At 37.7% G+C, this 22,199-nt stretch overlaps 1 protein-coding gene across 2 annotated transcripts in view; it reads left to right on the forward strand.

The window, feature by feature from the left end:
- The window catches only part of REV3L (REV3 like, DNA directed polymerase zeta catalytic subunit), a 118,948-nt gene that overhangs the window by 31,258 nt on the left and 65,491 nt on the right, over positions 1-22,199 (forward strand). For both annotated transcript variants that reach the window (XM_039568093.1, XM_039568094.1), the window contains exons 2-4: positions 15,976-16,165; positions 17,561-17,635; positions 19,064-19,224. In XM_039568093.1, the coding sequence (XP_039424027.1) occupies positions 15,976-16,165; positions 17,561-17,635; positions 19,064-19,224 (426 nt within the window). The remainder of the gene's footprint in view (positions 1-15,975; positions 16,166-17,560; positions 17,636-19,063; positions 19,225-22,199) is intronic.

The raw sequence follows: 22,199 nt of genomic DNA on the forward strand, positions 1-22,199 counted from the left end.
CTCAAATGAATCCATGCACCTTTGTAATGTAGTTTCTCATGTGCTGGTATGAGAAGTAAATCTTTAGTACTTCAGCTGTACTATTTGCAACCAAACTCTACTCATAATTTCACTTTTTGATACACTTGCTGAAGTTGATGTGTGCAGATGCTGAACATGCAGTACTGTCAAAAAACTGGTTTTAGATTAAAGTTCGTGAGGAGTCTAGTACATTGTTTATTCCAGCCATGAGGTCACCCATGCAGTTGTTGCTCTTACAGAGATGGAATTAAATGAGAAAGTATATATTCATTACAAAGGACAGCATACAGGAGCAGCTGAACCAAAGGTGGTTTGTTTACCAGGTTTGCTCTCTTTGGCCTGGACTGATCTTGATTGGGAAGATTAAATAGTGTGATAGATGTCACTTGTGCTGAGGTCAAATGTCAGTCAGTTTGTGTTTGGTAGACAGTTGTTCTCAGAATTAATATGTAGGAGCTGATGTTATTCTTACAGCAAAACCTATGTGTCATTATACCATTCATGGTTTTTTAGTTCTATATGTTCTGGTAGTGTATTGCAGTTTTCTGTAGGAATTTTGTGACTTCACAGCAACCTTGAACTTCAATAAATTGACACTTTCATCTTCAACACATTTACCTTTTATGTATCTCAAACTTTTTCATTATTCAGTGTCTTACTGTTAATTGGCTTGCTTCCTTATATTGTTTATCAAAGTGTAGTAAATCATTGGAGGTTTAACCTGAAATATGAGCTGCACCTAAGCAACAGACAAGAAATATGGCCTTATAGAGCCTAGGAAACACCAACATAAATTTTGATACAGACTTTAGGTCCTTCTGTGTCCTGAGACAAGGAACAAATGATTTTAGATCTTGATCTAGATCAGCAAAGTCTGTCAAGTTGCATCTACTGGTCAATTCAAATTGATTTTTCACCTTCAGAGAACCATACAATGGTTTGGTTTGGAAGGGACTTTCGAAGGTAGTTTAGTCTAACCCTCTTGCAATGAACACGGACATCTTCAACCTTCAGAGTTGCCAAATTTTAAGTAGTTCCTGTTACGATCCAGTTTAAACCCAGAAAAGCAAAGAAAGCTAAGTCTCTGTGCATAAACTGGAAAGAACTTAGAAGGTTCAAAATATTCCCAGAAACGAGATTAAAACCAAATGAGGTTAGATGTTGATGCCAAAAAATGGATGTATTTTATTTAATAGTAGAGAGGCGAAGAGAAGGGAAGAGAAAAGAAAGAGAAAGAAATGGCAAAAAGAAGTGCGGGGGGGGGGGGGAACAGGGAGAGGTGACAGGGGTTAGGTGGAAGCACATCACCCATCCGAGGCTCCCAATGACGTCTCGTTGCTCCCCTCCATCTGCTCTGCTGGTGGTGAGGGTCCCCCATCGCCGCCGTGGCCACACCGCTACACGCTGCCACACCACACACCAAAGAGTGCAGAATCCCGTGGATTAATGTACGCTGTGGGCCAGGTGGGAACGCCCACGTGCCTCCTCTTGCTGGGGCTGGCTTGACACTGTCCCCTGCAACACTGAGGGTCTGTTGCACCATCTCTGGTGCAGGGTCTGGTGCCCCCTTTGAGGAGGGCTCTTGTGATGGGCCATGTCACCCCCTTCTGCTGTGGATAAGCTTCTCCCCCCAGTGAGGACCCCTCAGCTGGGCTCCTCTGCACAGTGGAGGATGGGCAGTCACTGCGCCTCTGACCAGAGGCTTTTCCAAGATACCCAAAGCTTCTCCACCCTTTGGTGCAGGGGGTCTGTTCGAGCCTGGCAGCTGATAGCCCTGGGGCTGTGGTCTCCACCTTGGAGGTGTTAAGCTTGTGCTTTGTGAATATCCCCAGCCCTAAATCGTTACTTTATCTTATCTTCACTTATCTTCATCAGTGAGCAGTGTAAGGCCTCACTCAAGGCCCCATCCAGGGTGCAGTAGTCTTCTCTGCAGCTTTTGTAATACAATTTTAAAAGTCCTTTAAGAAAATGTTTAAGTCATAAACTATAATATTTCAGTCTCTGACAGTTCCCCTTCAGTCTCATCTTTTCCTCATCTGCTGTAGGAGTTCTGGAGTTCCTGTTTATCAGTATTGCATATAAACTCTTTGTTAAAAGAGCACCAGGGTTGCAGTCACCATAAAGAGTGAAAATGTGCCAGAAGTATTTTCCCTTGTGTGAAATCTTAGGATGGTTTTCAATACCGTGATAAACCACTATATTTTCTCATTTTCCCTAGCAATTAGCACAAGGTGCTTAGTGACTAACCAATTTTTCAGTGAGTAGGTATGATCTTTTTTATCATCCACAGTCAAAAACTTAATCCAAATAAAACATTCACTCAGGGCTTTTTTCTTGTAATATTGATGTATTTATAATCTTTTTGTGAAGTTTTCTGCAAGTCAGAGCTGTGGTAATGATAGTAACTTGCATATGAAGAACTGAGATTACAAAATAAAAATGCTAAATTTTTTAAGCTTTTGTGGGATTTCAACAGAAAGCATTATGGTTTTAAGTTTCTGTAACATTACAGTACTTGATTTAATTAAGCATGGAACTACTTTGCCATTTTCTAAACCATTTTAACTGTCTCAATATAATAAATCCCTCTGCCTTTTTAACATATGACTTACTCAGCATCACAATAAAAATTCTGAGGGAAAGGTGGGAATGCTGTTTACTACAGTGATACTCATCTGCCTCGATGATGAATCTTTCTGTATGCATTGGTGTCTGCTTCATTGGCATAAATTTCTAACTACTATGACAAATGAGATATGCATTATGCAAGTAAATCATTCAGCATGTTGTTCTGACTTGCAGATTCCAGGTCTTTCCTCTGTATCCTGTGTAGCTAAGGTTTTGTGAGAGAGTCACTATCAGTTGTACAAATACACTAATATATGTGAGGAGTCAAGGGCTTAACTAGTGTAGCACTTTGTTCTCACACATACTAAGATTTCTGTCAATAGATTGGCCTCGTTCTCCCCCCACACCAGCACCTCCCACTCTGTGTTTTTTTAATCTCTCTATCTTTTTGCTCCCCCTCTTCATGCACAGTGTAATTTTTTTTGTTTTGTTTGGATTATGTTGTGGTGGTGGTTTTTAAGGGGTTTTATCCGGTTCTTTGTTTTCTGTGCTCTCCGGATACTAGCAGTAGGGCTACTGAGAACATAGGGAGGGGGAACGTTTGTATTTTAATGCAGTTCTTTTGCTATTGAGGCATACTTCATTAATGCTGTTAGACAAAACCATACCAAAAAATCCCATTATTGCTCAGGTATTATTTTTATTGAAAACTTGTAGTGTGTAGTACATAAGTCACAAAGGACATAGTCTTAAGCTGCACTACAGGAGGTTTAGGTTGGACATTAGGAGGAAATTTCTTCACAGAAGGGTGGTGTTTGGGCATTGGAATGGGCTGCCCAGGGCGGTGGTGGAGTCACCATCCCTGGTGGTGTTTATGGAAAGACTGGATGTGGCAGTCAGTGCTGTGGTTTAGTTGACACAGTGGTGTGTTTGGTCATAGGTTGGACTTGATCTAGGAGGTCTTTTCCAACCTAATTAATTCTGTGATTCTGTGACACTGCTGGCAGAGATTTGGGGAAAGGGATAAATCATGGTAAGAGAGAATTCAGATCTGAACAGAGCAATGGAGAGATTGGTATTAAGTAGTCCTTTAGCACATTTGTAACATTGGCTTAAAACGTGAAACTAGATTGCTGGCTGATTTTTTGAGGGAGACCCTTTGTTTTCAGTGCAGAAAGGTAGTCACTAGTTAGTTGTGCTGTGCACAGAATTTCAGCAATTTAACATATAATAGCCAGTGAGATGACCTTGTAAAACAGGAATATTTGGACTGGATGACACTGCATCTGCGACAGATACTTCTGAGTAACACTTCGAAACATTTCTTAAAGAATGCATTGCTATAAATAGGTTGCCTTGGCAAGTGAAGTATCCAGTTTACACAGTCTTTACAGCCGCTCTGAAGGTTATTGAGTAAATAGAAGACAACCGCATGAAATCTGTACAAGGCAAGCAATCTTTGGATATATACTTTCTGTAAAGGGCTCGGATGTTTAAATTTTTTTGCTGTAGCGCAGAAACAGAAAAATATTTTGTAGTTCTAATCATGTGAAGAAGTGGAACAGTGTGTTATGTTCTCAATTAATGATGGTAACAAGCCTACGATAAGAATACTACAAAGTCTGGGCATTCTTTGCAAAAAGAAACAGAGGCCTAGGGCAGGCAAATAGCCATGAAACACCCTTCAAATGCTGCCAAAGACATTAGGCTTTACAGAAGATGAAAAGAGGGGGATGGATGCCTAATTCAGGATGAGGAAGGAAAGTAGTATGTCACCAAAAAAAAAAAAATAGGAAGTAAGATAATAGTATTGCAAAATGTGTAGAATAAAATAGTAACACCAGCTGTATTACTGAAAGAGCATTCATTTATGTATTTTGTAAAATATAAAAGAAGAAGGCATAAAAAGGTCACATGTAAAGAATAACATGCTGTGCCTTCATTTAGCATCTATTGACTTCAGTCGTGCTTTAGTGGATGCTAAGGTCTTTGTTCACCTTGAAACGAGTCAGTAAAGACCCTGCTTGTTAGTACCCACAGGTGTGGCAGACACCTGAGGACTATATCTGCAGTAGAAGGCAAAAAGCTAAAATATAGATTCTTTTGAAGTACCATAGATAAAGTCTAAAAAGAGCTAGTTTCATTTACTTTTGTTTTTAAGGGCTTTTTTTCTTACCCTCCCGTGTCTTTTGAAAATCAGTGAGGCTATCTAATATATTGACAAGCAAAATAAAACATTACTGTAGTGTGATTTCCATATACCATACTCTTTAGTGTGAAGGAAAACAATTTTTAAAAATACTGAAAAATGCTGTAATCTGATTTTTTTCTAATGCTGCTGCTGTTTCCACTGTTTAAAACTGTTGGTTTTGCACTTGCACAGTACCTCTCAAGTTAATCCTGAGTAACTGTTGACTGCAATTATTGAACAACTGCTGAATTGGAGTGAATCTTAAAAATTATGTGAAGGAAGAGGGGGTGGTAAGATTTTTGTGTGATACAAACTACAGAATTGCTCAGGATTCACAATTCTGTTAGATAAATCAGGATTCAGACCACCAGTTTTCAAGAATATGGTTTCTCTGAGTCGTGCATGTAGCTGCTTCCTCTCTGTGTTATAGAATTGAGTTTGGCTGAGGATGTATTCATGGCACACCAAATGCTGCTGTTATCAGATGAAAATTGTTTCGCTTGTGTACCTGCTTGAAAGATTCTGTCATGAGGATCTTTAGGAATTACTTGGAATAAGGGTTTGAGGTATGTGCAATCTCAATTTTAAAAGCTTCAATGGATTAGAGCATTTTATCATGCTGTCTGCTTGCTGTAGTTTTTCTCCCCCACATGGAAATGTCTTGAATGTTCTGCACCTTCATGCACAACCTTTTTTGGAAGACTCGTGAACAAGCATATCTTTCACTAATATGTTTTTAAGTAGGTTTGTTGTGAAGGATAATACTGTCTCCTACATTGTTTAGTTATGTATTAACACAACAAACGGACAATGTTTATGCCATTACATCATTTAATGTAAGCTATGGTAGTAGCTTTATTTTAGGCAAGTTTGTGGTTAAATATATTAACGTTGCATTGAAAGGTTTTGTTACTTCGGTGATTGAGGCTGTATATTGTTTTTATTAAGTTAAATTAGGAAGGCTGAACCTTCTATTCTGAGTAAAGGTTCAAAGCAGAGATTTGCAGCTGTAACACCCTCTGAAGTTTCCTGGTGCAGTTAGAGATCACAAGGTAGCAGGTAGGAGTCTACCAACACTAAGACTTGCTTTACTTTGTTACCTTTACTGTCTGACATAATTAGTATGTTTCAGAGGTTGACATCCAGAGGATCATTTCTGTTAAGTGATCTGTGCTGGGGCAGCCTTGGCCAACATCAAAATTCCCACCCTGCTGCTTGCTTGTTCAACCCAGCACCTCCAGTCTGGTAATGCAGAGGGGTAAAATAGGAAAAACAGAAACACTAAAATAATAGGTTGAGATAACAACAGGGAAATTGCTTACCAATTACCATTGCAGGCAAAATGAACTCTTTTGGGGAAAAAATAGCTAATTTATTGCCAACTAAAATCAATTCAGGTAGTGAGAAACAAAACAGCACAGCTTTCCTCCCCCTTCCGCCAGGCTCAGCTCTTTCTCACATACCCTACCCCTGCCATGCAAGCTCACATGGAGAATGGCAGGGGGGTTGCAGCCATTATGTAATGGTGCTTCTCTGCCTTCTTCCTCATCACATCTTTCCCCTGCTATGATGTGGACTCTCCACAGGCGTCAGTTCCTTCAGGAATATCCTTGTGCTCCACTCTGGCATCCTCCGTGGGCTGCGGGGGATATCTGCTGTTCCATGGAGATGTTCCTCCTCCACTTTCCTCTGCTTTGGTGTTCCCTTTCTTAAACATGTTTTCCCAGAAGTGTCCCCGGCTTGCCTGAGGGACTCAGCTGTGCTCTGCAGTATGTCTGTTGGATCTGGCTGTGTCCCACACGGGACAGCATCTGGCTTCTTCCCACAGCAGCCTCTCCTCTGCCACCCACTTGCCACATAAACCTGGAACACAGAATTTAGTAAGATATTAAGAACCTATTTTGTTTCCTGGGTCATGAGATTCTGTCCTCTACTATTACTGTCAAACACCATGTAGTCATTTCAAAGCTTACACGGAAATTTGGAAGGTGTCTGTAGTAGGGAAGTATTTCCTAGTAAGTTGCTGCTTGTCCAAAAATTATAAGCCTAGAACATAGAAAAGATGTTAAGAATTTCTTTAATGAAATAAAAGGGTATGTGTGATAAGGAGTACCAAGTGTTGCAAATTTGCTTATGGGTGCAAATAAAAAAAAAAGAGCAGTGTATTTGTGGAGCACATCCTCTGGCTTTCATCACCTCGAGGAACAGGCTGAAATGACAATTACCTGCAAGTGAGAGATCCTAATGCAAATACAAACCCAAAAATTTCAAGAAATATTTATAGAATTATTTAGTGCTGTTTAAAGAATAGAGGAAGAGAAAACAAACAGAATGTGATGTCATTTGCTTGTTAACATAACCTAATCTGACTCATGAGAGTGTTTATACTCTACAGTGTGTAATTTGGGGGGTATTACAGAAGCTTGGTGTTGTTCAGGAATTTATAGTCAACATTTCTGAAAAGTGTCTATGAAAGATAATATTGATGAAAACACTGTTAACCTTACCGCAAGGCTAGGGGTCTTTTTGCCTGCAGTTTAGAGTGACAAATAATTTTTGGCAATAGTTTACAGTGCTTTTTCTCTAACTAGCTCTGTAGCTGACAGGAAAATACCTGTTGAACAAAAATGTTTCAGTTGATTTTGTCTGACACAGGGAAAAAAGATGAGTTGAGGCTGGAGCGCTGCATACACATCACGGTATTTAAATAGGCAGATGAGCCTCATACAGAGGTGAAAGTTCAGTTACCAACCAGGAAAACTTTTTCTTTGGGTATCTTCCTGTGCAGCATTCTCCATTTACATGTGACTTGTGTTACTTGCACCAAGAAAGACCAGTAAGATAGCTACCAGAACTTGTGTGGCAGTGTCAGTCTTTAATGAATGGTCATTGAGGGAAATGGAAACCAAAGGCTGTGTGACTACTCTGCTCCCCCTTTTCACTACTGACTTGTTGTTTCATCTTTTACAGGATGTGGTGAAGTACACCTCATCCATTTACCTGGGACTAGTAAATACACACTTTTCTACTCAGCTATGCTTTGGTCTGTGTGGTCTAACATAGTCTGCCTGTGTTGCTCTCATGTGGTTGCGTTTCTTACTGGAATAGCAGCTTGGACTGTGCTGCCAGCCTGTGAATGCCAAGAGCCTGGTATGATCACTGGAATTTGTAGCTGGGGCCAGCTGCATTTGCCTCCTTTATGTGTTTTAGTTCATTTTAGCTGGCTTTGTAGTGTTTCTTACTGGAATAGCAGCTTGGACTGTGCTACCAGCCTGTGAATGCCAAGAGCCTGGTATGATCACTAGAATTTGTAGCTGGGGCCAGCTGCATTTGCCTCCTTTATGTGTTTTAGTTCATTTTAGCTGGCTTTGTAGTGATTTTTGACACTCATTCTAGAAACAGTTGCTGATATTGATCAGCTGCTTATATGAGTAATCTGTCAATAGAGGAAGCAAGAATAATATTTTGTATGTGGTTCGTTTTATAGATGGGTGCTTAATAAGTGAATACCTGACCTCATGTTGTGTCTTAAGAAAAGAAGAAAATACTATGGCTATTTCTGTAACTCACAGTTATCAGCTTGAAGATGGTTTGTACATAGCTTATATTTGCTTTTTGAGATGCTTACCTTCTTTGGTCTTCATTATTTCTGGAGATTTGTTCTTTTAAATTATCTTCTGCTTCTCTGGACTTTATTGGTTTTAGTTGGCCCACATAACAGTAAATTTCTTCAGTTATGTTTCAGTTATTTTTGCTTGGTTATAACAGTAGGGAACAGATGTTCCTTTCTGATGATGTTCTTTGCATCCTATAAATAGTTAGACTTATCAGTAGTGTTTCTGAGATTGTTTTCTAATGTCACAGCAGGAATTCAAAAAAGATCCATCCTAATCAATTCCAGTCAGGAGGAGGTAGTTTTATGGAGATGATCAGAATATCTTCACTGAGTTGATGTATTAAATAAACTGTTTCAACTTTTGTGCTTTTTCTTGGGGTTTGCTCATTGTTTATGTGTAAAAAAAAAAATCAATGCCTCTTTAAAATTCTCAGTAAGACAAAGATAGTAGCCTTGCTTTTGGAACTTAAAATTGATATTTGCCATCAGCAGTAATTTCCAAGGTAAATTCTAGCCTGAGAGGTCTCAAAGGTTATTTCTTCTTTGGATACTTCATGGTTCAAAGTATCTAACAGTCCTCAGTTTTGTGTGACTATTACATTGCTTGCTAGACTGGAGAAGACAAGACTTGGTGAACCACATGGTCTCATAGGCCTAATATTTCAAATTATTAAGAAAACTTAGATTTGATGTAAAAAGCTATCAGTGAGCAAATTAATTGTATGGATATCAGTTGCAGATGTCAGTTAAAATCAGTGTTTCAAATGTAATTTTATTTGGTGTTACCTAAACTTGAGAGGAATTTGTCCTTTGGAAGATACCAAATTCAAGGAAGCTCGTGGACTTCTTGTTTGAATCTCCATACTGCCCAGAGATCTGCTTTTCTCTGATCTTTGTTTCCCCCCATAGCTCAGGGTATCACACCAATATGCATCTAGTTATACAGAGGTTTCTAATTTTAAATTACAGACAGAAAGCCCATCTCTTCTCCTTTACTAAGGATCCCTGCATCAAGGCTCACGGACAATCTAATTGCAGTGAGTCAAAGGCCTCATTTTCCTCGTGGTGTTTTTGGGGTTTTTTTGTCTTCATAAGAGTAAAGGTATTACATGTTGCAAGGAACAGTTACTGACTAAAGAATTATAAATAACCAAGCACTCCATTTGGATTCCAACAAATGTAAGAAAAAAAATTTTGGTCCCATTTACAGGTGTTACTGAAATAAGTGTTTTATCACTTCCTTGGGAAAAACTGAAAACCTTGACACAAATATCTAATAATATATGTGAAATAAGGTCTTGTAAGGTCTTGTGCTCTGTTCTCAATTGTTTTGAGGATATCTTGCTGCTGCAAGGCCTAATTTCACTATTCTTGTTTCTCTGACATTGAGTATTCTCTAATATCCAAGACTGCAGTGTGTGTAGTTCTTCCTTTCTTCTCAGTCCTTGTGGAAAAGCTGACTTGTTTCATGACTCAGGGAGAAGATTGAAAGTTTCATGTAATCACTGAAGGAGTTACATTAATGTAATATACTGTTGAAGAACTCTTTTGAGATTAAAAGTGTGTACTCTTAAGTTTCTGAATGTCTTAGCAAGAGTTTTAAGGCATAAGGATCTTCCCAAGTTTTGTTAGGAAAGGAATTTGTCTTCGTCAAAGCATTACCTTACTTCACCAGTCCATGTATGTTATTCGTTTGCTTTGTGTCAGAGGATGGAATGGTGACTATAGTTTCACAGGCTGTGTTAGCACTAGAAAATAATGGAGTCCTGCCCCTTTTCAGTAGCTCAGTTCTGATAGTATTCAGTGATACAGGCTTGACAAGCCCACCCCAGTGACCAATGTAGCTTAGACTTAAAGCACCATCCAAACTGTGCGCAAGATGTCCATGTTGCTCCTACCATGCAGGGTAGATTAAGTACTCCTGTTACCACTTGATGTTGCTTTCTGAAGCCTGTTCCTGGAGAAAAGGTGAGATTGCCTTTGACACAGGAACTTTTATTACATGGAGAAATTACTTTGAAATGGAATTCTAATATTATTCCACTTACAAATTTTCATTTTTAGAATTGTTTTTACAACAGGACTGTTAGTTTTCTAATTCTCTGTAGGCGTCACTATTCACAGTTCATTTTTCAAGTGTTTTTGAATGTTAGTGGTTCAACAGTTAGTTGAAAATACCAATTTTCTTTTTATGATGGTAGTGTCATGTCTTTTGATTTCTAATGATTTTGCTTTACTGTTGCTGTTAAAGGAAAGAAATCCCTTATGATTGTCTTTTTTTTCTGCATCCTGTAGTGACGGTTGATGTGTTTGTGTGCATTCTTCTTCTAATACTTGTCCATGATTAATTAGTTCTTCCACTTTACAAAACTGCACCTAAAGTGCTTCTAATAGATTACAAGTGTATAAAAAGCCATTTCTCTTCCATCTTCTGAATCTCTTTATTAATTCCCAGCCTGAATTTCCTAAAATCTCAGGGTTTTTCCATGCTTTTAAATGCTGCTGAAGTCTCCACTTTACTCCCACACCATTGTTCCCTATGGCTTTGCTTAGCTTCTTGTAATGGGATCAGCTTGTTCTGTAGCAGAAATATCACAGCAAAATATGTCTGCATGTAGACCAACATTGAACTGTTTTCTGAAGTCGTATTTATCTGGATTTAGATTTAGTTTTTGTTTTCTAAATACTAAAGAAAATGTCTATTCAGAATGTTTCCAGTATTGAGTTCAGTTTGTGAGGGTTCTGTAGTCAGTTCCTAAATTAAGAATTCCAGGATAGGAGCTACACAGTTTTGAGTATCATTTATGAAAAGTTAGTCCAACTGTATCACAACTGTAGAACATGTTCTGATTCATTATTGGAAATTAGAGCAGTCAGAATGGATTCACTCAAGGTAAATTATGCTTGGCCAACCTGATTGCCTTCTGTGATCATCTACATGCTTTGTTCAGGCAGTTCTCCCATGAGATTGTAAGTCTTCTGGAGGAAATAAATGGAGACAGTATCTGCAGAAGCTCTCCTCTTGATGGAATATGAGCCAGCAGGTAATCATGTATGTGTGGAATTCCATCTAGAACAGAGGGACTTCTGTTTTCTCTTGGAATATATACACAGATGTTCATGTGCTCCTTGTCTATCTTGTTTGCAAACTTTATTCCTGAACTGGACAATAAAATAAGTTCCCTTATTTATAATTTTCACATTTTTCTTTTGTACAGAAAGTTTTCCAATTTGATCTCGGTGGAAAGTTTTTAGAAGTTTAAAACAAAGTCAGTGTTACCAGATGATGAAAAAGCACTTCTCTGAGGGCACATGAATAATAATCCTCAGGTTCTCTAATTTGTACTGTGAAATTACGTGTTCATAAGCTTGGGAAAGGGGCTGGACAAGATGACTTTCAGAGGTCCCTTCCAACTTCAGACATTCTGTGTAGATCGCATCTCAGTTTTTTACCTACCAGATCATCCTGCATGGCTGAGCATTCTGGTGGTCAGAAGACATCAGTTCTTGTATCTTGCTAAGTAGTTGTTGAGCATCTTTGCATTGCATTATCATACTGGTTTCAGTTCTCTTCTGATAATATTGAAGTTTTCTATCTTAGGGTTGCTGCAGATTTTTCTTGTAATCATAAAAATTGTAAAGTAACTCAAGGATTATGCTTGGTATATGCTCCTGATAGTAATATATATGGCAACCATCTTCCAGAAAAAATACCGGATTTCTTAATCTCGCTCTCATGGGTTTCAAGTATGCAGAAATGCTGTATTTTAATACTTCAGTAACATTTATGCCACTTGCTTTTATAAGTATGGGTTTGGGAGGTGGGCTTTCTTTCTGTATTGTATGAAAATACTGCATTTATATTATTTTTGAAGTATTGATTTATTAGAAGTATTATGGCTATTCATCTATATTGGCATTTAGTTGGCAGTGTCTTCTTTTAAGAGAAAATAGCCAGTTCGCTAGTTAATATCTCAAGGTTTTGTGGATCTGCCTTTCTTCTATGTTACAGCAGCAATTTTTGTGTTCCTTCATTTACCACTTCATTCAGTGCCTTACAAAGACTCATGATTAAGCCTCAGCTTTACTTGTAGGTGTCTGTATGTTTACTTACCAGTCTCCTTGAGTCATACTGGGATGCTTGATCAGCAAAGTCAGTCAGTGCAGACCTCATTCTTTTAGGTCCATGAAGAGACCATGGAATGAAACATTTCAGTGGCCTGTCCCATCAGGGGCCAGTTTTGTATCCAGAAATTCTGAGGAGGGCAGTCATATGTAGAATCTGCTGTTGAGCACCACTTCCATTGATTCTACAGATGTGAAGAAAGTGATGAATAGATACAAAAATAACATCATCTGGTCACTGTAAGTGGGCTGCTGTAGCAGTCAGTGCTGTTCTAGTGGTACAAATTCATTTCTCTGTACCTCCAAAAAGAAACAGGAACATGAGATTAGCATATATAAACCATAAAACTCATTAACCTTTTCCCAAGCCAAGTTTTTAATTTATGTAAATTGGCAGGTCTGTGTAGCCTGAAATCCTCAGTGGGTAGATCTTTTTTCTCCTTGTGGCTCCATTGGAAAGAACCCACTAGAATTTGTAATGGCATAGGGCAAACCATGGTTGCTATTACTGGAGTCTGGGCTTCAAACTCAATACTGTGATATTTGGTGCACTTTGATGATTTTAACTAAATGATGGAAATAAATGACTGTTCTTAACAGTAGCAGGGTCAGACTTGTAATAATGTCGATTTTAAGTACAAATAGCAGTATAACCAAATATCATGATAAATAAATCAATACCATCAAGGATCAAAGTAAGTAGCTGTGTAAACCCATGTAACTTGACAGCTGCTAGCCTAATAGGAGTCTTAGATCAGCAGTAACTTGTTTGCTTTTTTGGCAGAATCAAAAATGAAAAGCAGCTCAGGGTATGAGTTCTATAAGATTTCCCTGGAATTAAGTAAGTTGAGTAATTTGACTCTGCTCAGTTGAAAGCCATGGTGTTTTTCATGGTTTTTTTTGCAGATAAAGGGGAGTACAGGGGAAGGGAACAGAAGGAAATAGAAGGAAACTTCCTTTGTATGTGTTCTCTTTTTTATTCAACAATAAAATTACATTTTCAGTTCAGCAAGAACAGTTAAATAGCTGTTGAACTTGAAAGGAACATGAATTTAAGTACAGTAAGTTTAGACTGTGCAACTGTTCTGTTTATTCTGGTGCTCTGCAATTTTGCATTCTAAGGGGACATAAATTAACTCAGAATACTTGGACAACTATTAAAGCAAAAGTATTTTTTAAAACGTGAAAAAATTCACACTTTTGAAAGGAGTTCATAGCTAGTAGTGCAAATAAAAAGTGTAAGTGCAGAACTGATTCTGACAGACAAGCTGTAGGAAGCAAACACCTGAATTTATAAAATTCACGAGGGATAGACATGTATATTTGTATGTACAGAAATTCCGTCTGTATTCCAATATCAAATTTAGCTTGCGGTGAGTTGGTTTATTCACTTGTTTCTTTAAGCTGCAGTGGGCATTCAGACAAATTATTTTATGAACTAGTTTGAATTTCCCCCTCAACATGATTCTGGGATACATTTAAAAAAAAACCAACAACAACAACCCACCCTTTCCAACTTAGCAACAAAAAAAGTAAAAAACCCCAAACTCAAACCCTTCCCAAAACCAACCAACAAAATTTGAATAGAGAACCTGTAAAACTTTAAACAACTATTAATTAGTTGTTAGTTATATTTGGATGGGGGACTCCTTTATTTCAAAATCAGTTTTAAGTACAGCCATCAGTATACACTCAGATTTGTTGGTGACTTGGTACAGAAAATAAATGGTTTGCTACCACTGCACAAATCAATCCTCTCTCAGTTCACATGCTACTAATATATGACTTTTTCCACCTTAGGAGTGAAGAAGTTTCCTGCCGTATAAAGCTGTTACTGTCCTTTATTGTGCCATTAAAAAAAAAAAACCCAAACAAACCCGTAGTTCTTATTTTCTTTAGTTACCCCTTTCTCTTAGTGTGTTGTTATTTGAAAAACTTGATACATAAATAAAACTTTTGTTCTCCTGAAATATTTTAAAGATATGGGCAGAATTCATAGATGATGACTTCACCATTATGAATGCATATATAGATTGTATTTCACCATTGAGGAGACTTGACAGAGTTGACTTGCAAGAAGAATAAAATTCACCTTGTAAAATGGACTTGTAGCACCATGTTTTTTAGCAATTATTTTACTTCTAAACATAATTTGAAGAACAGTACATCTGACTCCAGTTTTAAAAAAGAGACGAAAAAAGCTCTGCTGCTGCTGGGATTTTTGGGGGTGCTTTTCACAGGTGTAAAAGATTTGCAGGCAGTCCTCAGCCTGAAGGTCTTGTTATTGCTGCGCTTTAATGGACTTAAACTGTCTTCACTGGGTGGCCACTGGTATATGATTGAGTGTAAATACTTCAGGCAAGCTCCACCAACTGAGAAATAACCTCAGTTTGAAAGAGCGGACTTTTGGAAGTCTTTTCATTGGTCTTGTGAACCAGTGAAGTTCCCTCTTTGTAACATTCATCTCCTGGGTGATGAAAGCACAGCCAGTTTTGGTGTCCTCATGCAGGGAGTTCATCCAAACAAAATGCAAAGGGATATGTGCTGCCTGTCATTGTGGTGGTGGTTGTTAATCAGCAGCACATGCTTACAGTATTTTTCTGTGAAAACTTTTCAGTGGCAGTGAGTAGTCATGAATGATTTTGGGGACTCAAAAGGTGGCAAATGAATGCCAGTGAATGCATGCTTTGTTGTATTGTGGTGAGAAAAGAACAGATAACATGCATTGTAGTTGAGACTGGCCCCCCCCAAATTATGGTGGGTTTGGGAGGTCCCAGTCCATATCCCTGTACTGCCTTGTCTGAATGAGAAGCTCAGACTGTGGTCTAGCACAAAGGTTTTCATGGTGTGTCCTTTCACTCTGCTCTTACTGCAGACTCACGGAAGCTGAGAAGTAAGAGTGTTGTTAGAAGTCTAGAGATTTGCATATACAGTAGAAATCTCTCAGGGATCCACAGATTTTAAAAGTTGAAAATTACCTGGGTTTTTTTCCACATCCCAACTTATGCCTTAATAACTAGAATATTGAATGGCCTCATAGGTGCTCTGAATGTTCTTTTTAATTTCTGAGAGGTTGTGTGATTGATACTTAAAAATTTTCACAAAGGCTGAGAAACTGTTAAGCATCCAACACTTACTCAGTATGCAAAGTTATTCTTAGAGAGATGCTGTGTTATTACTATAAAGAACATAATTAGTAGTGAATTCTGTTGTTGCACAGCTATAATCGTGTGTGTGTCGCATAACCACATCTGTTCTGTATTGGTTTTGTCAATTAATCAAGTGTGAGAACTGCTCTACATTAGTACCGTTTGTTTGAAACACACCTGCACTTGTGTCATAAATTTATCCTGTCTGCAGAAACTGAAAATAATACGAAAAAATTCAGATGTAGCAACTACTTAGAAGAAGAAAAAGTAGTCATCAGGAAATAAATGTTTACCTTTTTTTTTAGGTCAGAAGACTTGTCTCCACTTACATGGTATCTTTCCTTACCTCTATGTACCATATGATGGTTTTGGACAGCATCCAGAATGCTACCTTCGTCAAGTGGCATTCAGCATTGACAGAGCACTCAATGTGGCTTTAGGCAATCCATCTTCTACTGTTCAACATGTTTTCAAAGTATCATTAGTATCTGGAATGTAAGTATGACCTGTCAGGAGTTTTGGTTGTCTGTTTTGAAATGTTTTTTGCAGTTGTACTACATCGAAGCACTTTGGACTTGGGTGATTGCAGTGCTAATCCTTTTTTGTTCCCCACCCATGTATGTCTTCATACAGGGCTGTACAACTTCTAAGTAACTCTTCTCACTTGCTTTGACTTAAACATAGTTAACAGGTTTTCCCAAGAAACTTTCTTGACACAATGATTTTTTCCTAAATTGTATCCTAGTGTGTGTAATTTTGCAAAATCTGTTCTTACTAGCTTTTTCTGTCTCTGCTGTTAGAGCAGTACTTTCCATGCAGCATTTTCTACCACTCTGGATTATTCTAGGTTCCCTGAGACCAGACGTGTCTTGCAGGAGCCTGATTCTAGGTGGTCTTTATTTTTTTGTTCATCTAAAATGGCCCCCACAGAGACTGTCAGGTCATTTTTATCTGTCTGATTCTTCCAGCAGCACAGGCCAGGAAGTGGAGGCTTTTAAACATACATTTACTAATCTATCAAGATGACCATTGTGTTTTATTTGGTGTAGCTTTCTGTTGCTGCTGAACTGTATGTTATTATTGAATGTTAACATGAATGAATGAACATTCTAAGGATTCTATTACTTAATTTTTATTTAACTTGCATATCCAAGGTCTGAAAAACAAGTCAAATCATAATGAATAATAGGAAAATACCCTGGAGGAACACAGGTAGTCTAGATGCATGTATTCAATTTTTCATCTTCAAAACAATGTAAATGCTAATTTTCAGTGTTGTGCAGCGCTATGTTTTATTTGCTTTTTTCGTGCATTTCTGGAATATATTCTTTCTTAATTGTTAAGTGTAGGAAGATATTTCTGTTCCCAGCCAGTTTTGGTGGCTTCTAGATATTGTGAGTAAAGTGGCTGCAATAATTGGTTTTTATTTTCAATCAGAACTTTCTGATGTTTTTGCAGTAACAAAGAAGGTCACCTACCAAATTTCTTGATGTTGTTCTTTTTGTGAGAACTTTGTGAATTGTCGTAGCTGTTCCTCTCATCTTGAAAACTGGGCAAACTGTTGCTAACAATCTTTACTTGAATCAGTGAGAAAAGAACAGGTAGAAATTAGGAGAACCTGCCTCTTTTTCACCTGTCTTGCCTTAGAACTTCAGAATAGTCATTACTGAAAGTCAGCTGCTCGTTGCCTCAAAGCAGCATAAGGGAGTGTTTCAGGTATTTTGTTTGTTTGCGTAAGAGGCTAATGGGGAAGACCTAAATGAAATGCATCTTCATCTTTACCTGGGTAGATAGACATGCTTATTTCATGCTCCTTATAATAAAATGTCATTGAATAAATGCCACAGCATAACTGGCTAGCTCTTCTTGCTTTTATTTCTTTCTCGCCAGGCCTTTTTATGGTTACCATGAAAAGGAGAGACAGTTTATGAAGATCTATCTTTACAATCCTGCAATGGTAAAAAGGTAAGGATGTGGAAATACAAAGTTCTGTCTGATTTCCTTATATCTTGAATTAAGAAGTCATGTTTGAAACAAGATTCACCAATAACTTAGCAAAATAAAAGCTCCAAAATTATTGTCCCACAGTTTCCAAAACACTTTAAAAATTGCTAATTTTAAACACACCAATAATCTTTTAAAGCAGTAGCATGTTAGGAAAACAATACCAAAAAACACTTGCCTTTAGTTGTTTTGTGTTTACTGTAATTCTTGAACACTTAAACAAATTTGCATCAGGTTACTTTTCCTGTAACTCTTAAGTAAAAAAATGTAGATGTCTTTCATATGGCTTCATTTCATCTATTATGAAGTAAATTTTGGTAGGTTTTAATTCCAGCAACAATTACTAAATTAAAGATTTACTTGGAAAACTGAATAGCTTTTGTTATTAGACAGGTTTTCTATTTCTCAATAGGGTAATGTTCTGTTATATGAAAGTGCTGTTGATTTTGATCTTACTGTCAAAGTAGTTGCAGTAAATTCAGGAATAAATAAGGAAGAATTATTTCCCAAGCTTAAACTGAAATCCCTTGAGTGTGTGCTATTACATACTGTAACCTTTTTTAAAAGGTCTGATACATGATCATAAGACAGGATTGTCTTGATTTTTCTTCTAGGTAAGTGAAATTTTGCGCAATTTAACCTTCTGTCAATGTATGACATGGCGGTTGTTTCAAAATTTGGAGCTTCTCATGTTTGAATTGCTCCTATCCAAATAAAGACTGACACTTCACTTAAATTATTCCTTTCTTTTTTCTGTATATAACTTTATTTTTAATCCCATTTTGTTGCATTTACAAATGCTTTGTGCTTTTTTTTTTGTTGTATAAATATATGTTAATTTGAGATAATCATATTGTACCAATTTATAATTAATCAGATACTTGCAGTTATTTTTTAATGTGTATCTGTTTAAAAGAGAGGATTTGTCCTTCTACAGAGTTTTAAAATACTGCTTCTGAGTACGCATTATGTAGCTTTAAAGCCATGAAGGACGTATATATGTCAAGGAGAACTAGAGAGACTTTCAGACTTTTTACTGGTGTGTAGGCATACAGCTGCCACAGTTGTTCTGTTGAAAGATTTCCATGGCCTATAGTGGCTTTTGGATCACTTGCAGGAATAGAATATTGTAGGATTTTTTTTTCAGAGAGTTTCATGTTTTTTAAGCTGAAGGATTCAAGGCTCCTTTATAACTAACACCCAAATATTGTATAATTATTAGCAGAGATCATTTTTGTTCGTGTGTTATTGTGAAAACACAGTTCTTAAGTTAAAAATACAACTAAGGCAAAAATTAAAGTGTCTAAGTATTTAATATTTTGATAAAGTCAAATATCAATATTGTTGTACTGAAATAATTTTCTATTTATGTCCTAATTTGTCTTTTAGAGTTTGTGAGCTTCTGCAAGGTGGAGCCATAATGAACAAATCTTACCAGCCTCATGAAGCCCATATTCCCTACCTCCTCCAACTCTTTATAGACTACAATTTATATGGAATGAATTTAATAAACCTGGCTGCTGTCAAATTCAGAAAGGCAAGGAGAAAAAGTAAGGTGTTTATTTCTTAAGACCAAATAATTGCTTTGAAGGCTAAAAAACTACCATTTTGAACAAGATGTCACTAGCTGTCAGGCGTTTGCTGTAGTTTGCCTGAATGGGTATTGTGTTGTTTCCATGAAGTTTGCTTTCTGTGTCAAAACAAAGTCCATATGTAGCTTTTTTCCTTTTTATACCTCTGTATGAGGATTGAGGAAGAGCCTGCTTCCTGAAATGAGATGCTGTATATCAAGAAACAAGTGTTCTTTCAGCAGCGCAGCTGTGACCATTTCACAAGATGACCACACCTCTTTTCTAGATGAAAAATTGTTGATACTCAGTTGAAGAATTGACATGAAAGATAGCATAATAATACTGTCGCTTTCTTTTTTAATGGTTTTGATTCTTATATCAATTCAAATTCTTTTTTTGTTGTTGTTGCAGTAGTGTCTTTACAAAATTATGGCTAATGATTTTGCTCCGATGACAATCAGTGTTCTTAATTAAAATGCTTGTGTTTGTGCTAAAGTCATATGCTTTAAGGTAAAGTTTGAATTCTTAGTGTGTGAGTAAAGGAGGTATTTTAAAAAATTAGTTTGTCCTTTTGGATGTACACACTGACATAAAAATTAAGTTTGGTGAGAACATCCCTAATTCTTCTAAATGCTTCGTTATAAAGGAGAGATAACAGTAGGAAAAGCATAATGCCATTGGTACTTAATGTTTAATGAAATAAGTATTGTTTACTTAAAACATAATTGTTCCTACAGCTAAAACAAAGTTGAAAGGAATGGTGAAGTATTTTTCTGTAAAAATGACAAGCAAGAATCATGCTTCATTTCCTCCTTATTTTTATTGCCTGTATATTCAGACAGCAATAGAGTAGCCCCTGGAGTTTTATAACTAATTATTGTTTAAAGGAAGATACTCTTTTCGTGCTCAACAACAGGCCACACTTTTTGCTGGTGTCAAAGTGTAGGAAAGCAGAAGCTCAGCCATGGACAGAGCATCTTGAGGAGGTATAGTCAGGTACCTTTAGTCTTCCAAATATTCAAATCAGCCTTCTGGAAACATGCAATGTGATTGTATCAAATAGTTGCTTCCATTCTTTTTCCATAGCTCTTTTTTTTCCTCTCTTTCAGATGATAGATGAAAAACATAAGTTGTTTATATTCTCCTTCATCATTTATTTAAGGATGAGAGACCTAAGTCTTGAATGGAAACAAGGGGGTGAAAGAGGAGCATGGGCTGAGACCAGTGGATTTTAACTGTTCTTATAGGGAAGAATCCAATAAAATAAAAGGAAAAAAGGACACTGCCTTGTCTGGCTTGTTCAGATACTGGTTGCAGTGCTCCTAGGAAGATTTATTCTGTTTTGCATGGCTCCATATCACACATACATCAGTAGCTTGCCTCACTCTGTTGTTGATCCCCAGGCACAGGATCGCTGTCTCTTGCTCCTGGCACAGCAGCTGAATCCCTGGTGCAGCCTTACAGAGGCACTGATGTCAAGAGGCCTGGCCTTGTACAGCAGCTCTCTCTGAGCTCAGGCTGTTGGAGTGGTGTAGAAGGCACAGCCTCTGCTTACAGCTGACACCCTGCCTGTTCCTTAGCATCTGTGTTGTTGTGCATTCCTTTCAGTCAAGTATAGCTGTGTCACACAGGCCGGGTCAAACATTGTTTCTTAGACAGCAGTAAAAGCCTTTGTCAAAAGATGTGCAGCAAACACTTACCTTACTTGCCTTGCAGATGATGATACAAAGATGAGTCTGGCAATTAATATGTTCGTTTGTCAATGTAAGCAAGCGACCTCAGGAGCCTGTTCATAGTGGTATTTTTCTCACTGAGATAAGTAGACCTTTTTAAAGGCTGAGAGAGGTCAGCGTGCAAATTTGTATTAGCAGGAACGTTCTGCCTTCATCAGCCTGTATCCAGAAGGTGCAGCCGTTCGTTTTCTCAAGTCCTTGTCTTTATGGGCTGTGAAGAAGGCTGCCTATTCATTTATGCACCACGTACCACTGTAACTGTTGCAAAATTTTTATTTTCAGTACCTGAGTCTCCTTCTGTAGTATGATTCTGAAAGACCTTGATGTGTCATTGTCTTTAAAGATCTTTATATCAAGAAAAGGGGAATATTAGGTGTCCTTAAATCCCTATCCCTATGATTAACTTTACTGAAGAAACAAACTGATACAGGAATTTGAGCCTCAATATTTAGAAGTATATGAAAACAGGGCTCATAGGGAATAAGAAAGGGAATAATGCACTGAAACTGCTGTGGTGTGGTATTTGAAATGCATATAAATTTAAAAAATAATAGTACCTATTTTTCCAGTTGGCCTATAATCTTGCATAGCTGCTGTGAGATGTATTTTCCTTTAAAATATACAACTATTCAGTCCCATTTCATCAACTTAAAATAATCAAGTTGCAGATGAAAAATAACAAGAGATATTTCCATGCATAGTCAGCTTACATTTTAATGTGGAGAATTAGCTGATGTGCCACGCAGTAAAAACATGGCTGTGTTTCTTCCTGGACTAGCTGCCCAATGCACAGACAGTAAGGTGTGCTAGATTTGAGCTGGATCTGTGCAAATGGGATCAGATATTTTGTGTTGTCTTTCTGGAAACGTCTGCTTGGGCATCGAAGTGTATAGACTGTGACAGCACTGGTGTGACTGAAATATGAGCTGGCTCTGCATAAGCAAAAGAGTGTCTTTTCACCCCACTTGAATGCCGCATCTTTGTGCCATGTCAGTACACTTAAGAGTCTGATGTAAGGGCAGGGTTTGCAGGAACTGGTCTGGGTGCAGAAAGCTTGGTCTGGAACATAGGGAATTAAGCCTGCTTGCTTCTGTTTGTAGCTTCTGAGGTTCTTTGTCATGGTGTCTGCCAGTTGCTTCTGTAGTAACTTAGGGCTTTTTCTACATGACGTATCCCTAAACCAAATATTCCAAGTAGTGGAATTCACATTGGCAAAACTAT

The sequence above is a fragment of the Corvus cornix genome, chromosome 3 (assembly GCF_000738735.6).
Source record: "Corvus cornix cornix isolate S_Up_H32 chromosome 3, ASM73873v5, whole genome shotgun sequence".
NCBI lineage: Eukaryota > Metazoa > Chordata > Aves > Passeriformes > Corvidae > Corvus > Corvus cornix.